Source organism: Leishmania donovani, chromosome 11, assembly GCF_000227135.1.
Source record: "Leishmania donovani BPK282A1 complete genome, chromosome 11".
In the NCBI taxonomy this organism is placed as follows: domain Eukaryota; phylum Euglenozoa; class Kinetoplastea; order Trypanosomatida; family Trypanosomatidae; genus Leishmania; species Leishmania donovani.
The window spans coordinates 382,991-386,851 of NC_018238.1; the positions used below are offsets into that span (position 1 = coordinate 382,991).

Genomic DNA, 3,861 nt, shown 5'->3' on the forward strand with positions numbered 1-3,861 from the left:
ACACACACACACACACACACACACACACACACACACACACACACACACGAAAAGCGAGACGCCCCCCTTCCCCCCTTCCCTCCCTTCACCACCGCCAGGGGATTCCAATTGTTCCCTAGGTTAATCAAGGAAGCAAGCGGGACGCAAGAACGCAAGAAACAAGGAATCAGCGACGCCGGCGGTGAGGAAGCTCGCGATGCAGGCTTTGCTCTTCCCTCCCCCTTCGTTTTGTGTCCTCTCTCTCCGTCTCTCTTCCGCAGTCACTAATTCGCTTGTCTCGTGTGTCTTTGTGAGTGAGCCTTCTTCCTCCTTGTAAACCTTATCGGCCATTGATAGCACCGTCTCCTCCACCCCTCCCCTCACACACACCGCCAACGGCAACGTCGGTTTCCTCTTTCTTTTTTTGTGTTTAGCTGTGGCTTTCTCTCCCAGCGCGTGCCCGCTCCTTGCACGCCGTCATCATGCGCGGCGGTGGCTTTGGCCGTTATGGGTACGAGAAGCCACAGCCAGGTCTGCAGTTTCACTCGTACGAGGATGCCACCTACCCACCCCGCGCCTACCGGTATCATATTCAGCAAGCCATGCCCTCACCCGCGACCCCCCGATCGGCTGGAAGCGGCAGCAGCGGCGGTGGCGCTGGTGCAAGCTCCACCTACAACGCAGAGGCGCAGGTGGAAACCACTATCGTGCTTCCGACCATCGATGCGGATGCCACGTGCGGCCCCTTCGTCAGGCCTGGAAACTCCGGAGGCAACTCGGCAATGCCAGCAGCGTCTTCGTCGGTCGGCCATGTAAGGGGGTCAGCGTCGTCGATGGCGTCAAACAGCACAGAGGGCGGATTCGGCACAGGGGCCGGCGGTGGCGCGGACGCGGAGCGGCGCCCACCGCCGCGACTGCGGTACTTCTTTGAATGTTTCGTTCCAGACGAGGACGCCAGTGATGCACAGTCCTTGAGTGAGGTTTGGCGGCACATGGAGCCCCTCAATCCCTTCCATTACCTCGAGCTGTGGTGCGGCGTCGACGGCGCCGCTGCTGCACCGACAACGGCCGCCGGCCCGGGATGGGTGAAACCAGAGCCGCCTGCTGAATTGAACGCTTTTACCGACGGCGACCGTGTCACCGACGGCAGTGCCTCGAAGGTGGAGGACAACACGGCGAAGAAAGAGGCGCAGGACGGGGCACTGCCGTGTTCGCCCGCGCGGATCACCGGCGGCGCTCTTATAACTCGCGCAGCCCAAAATGCACTCCAGCGTACACTGCGCGCCGTTGGGCTACCAGACGAGCTCAGCTGCATGGTGATGCTCTCCGCCCGTATCCCGCCCGGCGCGCGTCTCACGCGCAAGCAGGAGAAAATACTTAGACTGCGAGCGCAGCGCCGCCCTCCGCCTCCACGGCCGATCCGCCGCGGAGCGAAAGTGTTTGTGCCTGTCCCTGCCGTCCTCGTAAGTGCCGCGGAGAACGGGATGCCTGCAGGAAGCACCAGGGGTGGTGGCGGCCTCCTTGATGTGACGGCGCTGGGGCCGCGCGTGATGCGCCTGGCTCCCGCTGGCTTCGCTGATGCGGCGGCCGGCGTCGACAGCGCAGGGTACTCAAAGGTGCCGTCTGCGGTGTCAGTCATGGGCGAGTTCGCCTTTGATGACGACGACGAGGACGAGAAATACTTCCACAGCGGTCGTCGCGCCGGTATGAAGCGCGGCCGCCATGGCGTGGAGGATGAGCGGCTAGACGACGGGGATGCTCCACTTATCAACTCTGGCCGATGGGGTCTGGATGGTAGCGCTGGCGGCGGTTTGGGTGGCTCAGCCGGTGCCACCGCCGCTGCTGGTGCGGCAGGTGGCGCTGTGACGGCACAAGGAGACGAGGTCGAGGAAGACCGCGATGAAGAGGATGTCTTCTCCACTGGCATGGTCGACGACGATGACGACGAGAATATGGCGAGCGAGGACGACGTGCAAGAGGACGGGGAGAGCTTCGGCGGCGACGAGGGCGATGACAGTTTTTAAGAAAGAAGGGGAGGGCGTGTGGGCCTGCAGCGGCCGCACCCACGCCCATACACGTTTTGCATGTGCGTGGTCACCGCCAACGCCTCCTCGACAAGAAGAAACGGATGATGTAACACGTTTAATACTGAGCGTGATTGCGAGCCAGGTCGCGGCGTGATGTGATGTGTGTGTGTGTGCGCTGCGCTTGGCGACTGGCGCGAGACCCTCCCGCCTCCACAAAATTTGTTGTAGCTTTTGGGGTGCTGTGGAGGTCAGAGAACGGAGAGCGGTTGCGGGTGGGTGGGAGAATCGTTAACGCAGACCGGATGGGTGCGAGGGCGCACAGCGGTGCTTTCTGTTTTGTTTTCGTTCTCCTTGGCGAGGACGTCGTGGTTTGTATGACCAGTCGAGCGTTCTTCAGCCATCTTCTCTGATGCGACCGTCCTGTTTTGAAGAGATTCGTCGTCGCCGTCGTCCCCACCCCCTTCTCTCTCTCTTTGCCTTACTCGTTTCGTTTACAGCGCATCTACGTTGGATATAACCTTGACGCCCCCCTCCCCCGTGCCGCCCTGTCGCCGCCGCCGTTGTTGCCCATGGCCCCCGACATTACAAGTGTGCACATGCGAGGTGGGACGAGGTGCGATGGTGAAAGATTCGCCGCTTGCAGAGCAAGTGGAGGGGGCACCGGCGCCTGGTGCGGCGTATATGGCCTCTTCGAATCCCTTTTCACGCACATACACGCACACACCTATACAGCAACACAGGGTCCCGGGCAGCAGCTCGGAAAACCGGACGTGGCGGCTACGCAGCAGAAGTGGAATATAAGCGATTCTGTGGTGAGTGATTGCCTTTGTTTTTTCCTCATGGATCTTAGAGGGGGGCCCTTCATCTGCGATTTCAGTGTGACCATATGGCCTCTTCAGTCCACTCGGTCATCCATAGCTGCTGACATGCAAACACATACTCACAGCAGATGCTACGCGAAGGACGTGTTACAGTACCCACCCTCAAAGACAAGGCGACGGAAAGCGGAAGAAAAGATCGACCATCTGCGACGTGACAGCGCGTTTTCATCGATTGTCGCGGCCCCTGGAATCTCACAGGCCGCCCAGATCCGGAGATGGTGGCGCAGTGTTCTTCACCAAGCCGCTGCCCATCCAATGCGAAGGGGCTTGGAGGGGGTACGCTCGTGCTTATCGGGCATGGCTTCCTTGGTGGTGATCGACAAACGCATCGTCACCCGTGCAGCATGTTCCGTTAGACGGCTGCTGCTGCTGCTGCTGCCTCTCCCTCTTTCCTATTTTAATGTGAACGCTCTGCAACACCTCCTCATTCTCCCATCAATGTCGTTTCCTCCTCGTCCTTATGTGCATGTAATGTGTACTTGGTGCACGCCTTCTCTTCCATCTCTCTGTCGCCTCTCTTTCTGTGTGCGGCCGACTCTCTCTGCGTTTGTGCGCGTGTTGGCATCCTCGCGTACACGTGCACGCCCTTCACACGCGCTAACTCTCGCTTTTCCGCGTCTATACCGGCTTCTTCGCACATGACACTCCTGCCTCTCTGTGCACGTGACTTTGATTATCTTGGTTCTCTGTAAAGAGAAGGCACCATGAGCAGCAAGACTCCCAAGCTCTTCAACAAGTGGTCGTTCGAGGGCCTCGAGACGTCGGAGCTGGCCCTCCGCGACCACATCTCGACGACGGCCGCGTATGTGCCCCACACGTCTGGTCGCTGGCAGAAGCGCCGCTTCTACAAGGCCCGCATGCCGATTGTTGAGCGCCTGGCCAATGGCCTGATGTTCAAGGGCCGCGGCAACGGTCGCAAGCTGCAGGCTGCGCGTCTGCTGAAGCACACACTGGAAATCATCCACCTGCTGACG

General features: G+C 60.2%; 2 protein-coding genes across 2 annotated transcripts; both read left to right on the forward strand.

The window, feature by feature from the left end:
- Positions 1–761: 761 nt before the first annotated feature.
- Positions 762–2,003, forward strand: LDBPK_110950 (hypothetical protein, conserved; the record flags this gene model as incomplete). The annotated part of the gene is made up of 1 exon (XM_003859023.1): positions 762–2,003. The coding sequence occupies one exon, from the start codon at positions 762–764 to the stop codon at positions 2,001–2,003; it is 1,242 nt and encodes a 413-aa protein (XP_003859071.1).
- A 1,588-nt stretch (positions 2,004–3,591) lies between these two features.
- On the forward strand, positions 3,592–3,861 carry LDBPK_110960 (40S ribosomal protein S5; the record flags this gene model as incomplete). The annotated part of the gene is made up of 1 exon (XM_003859024.1): positions 3,592–3,861. A coding segment is annotated over one exon (270 nt), but the record flags the coding sequence as incomplete, so codon positions are not given.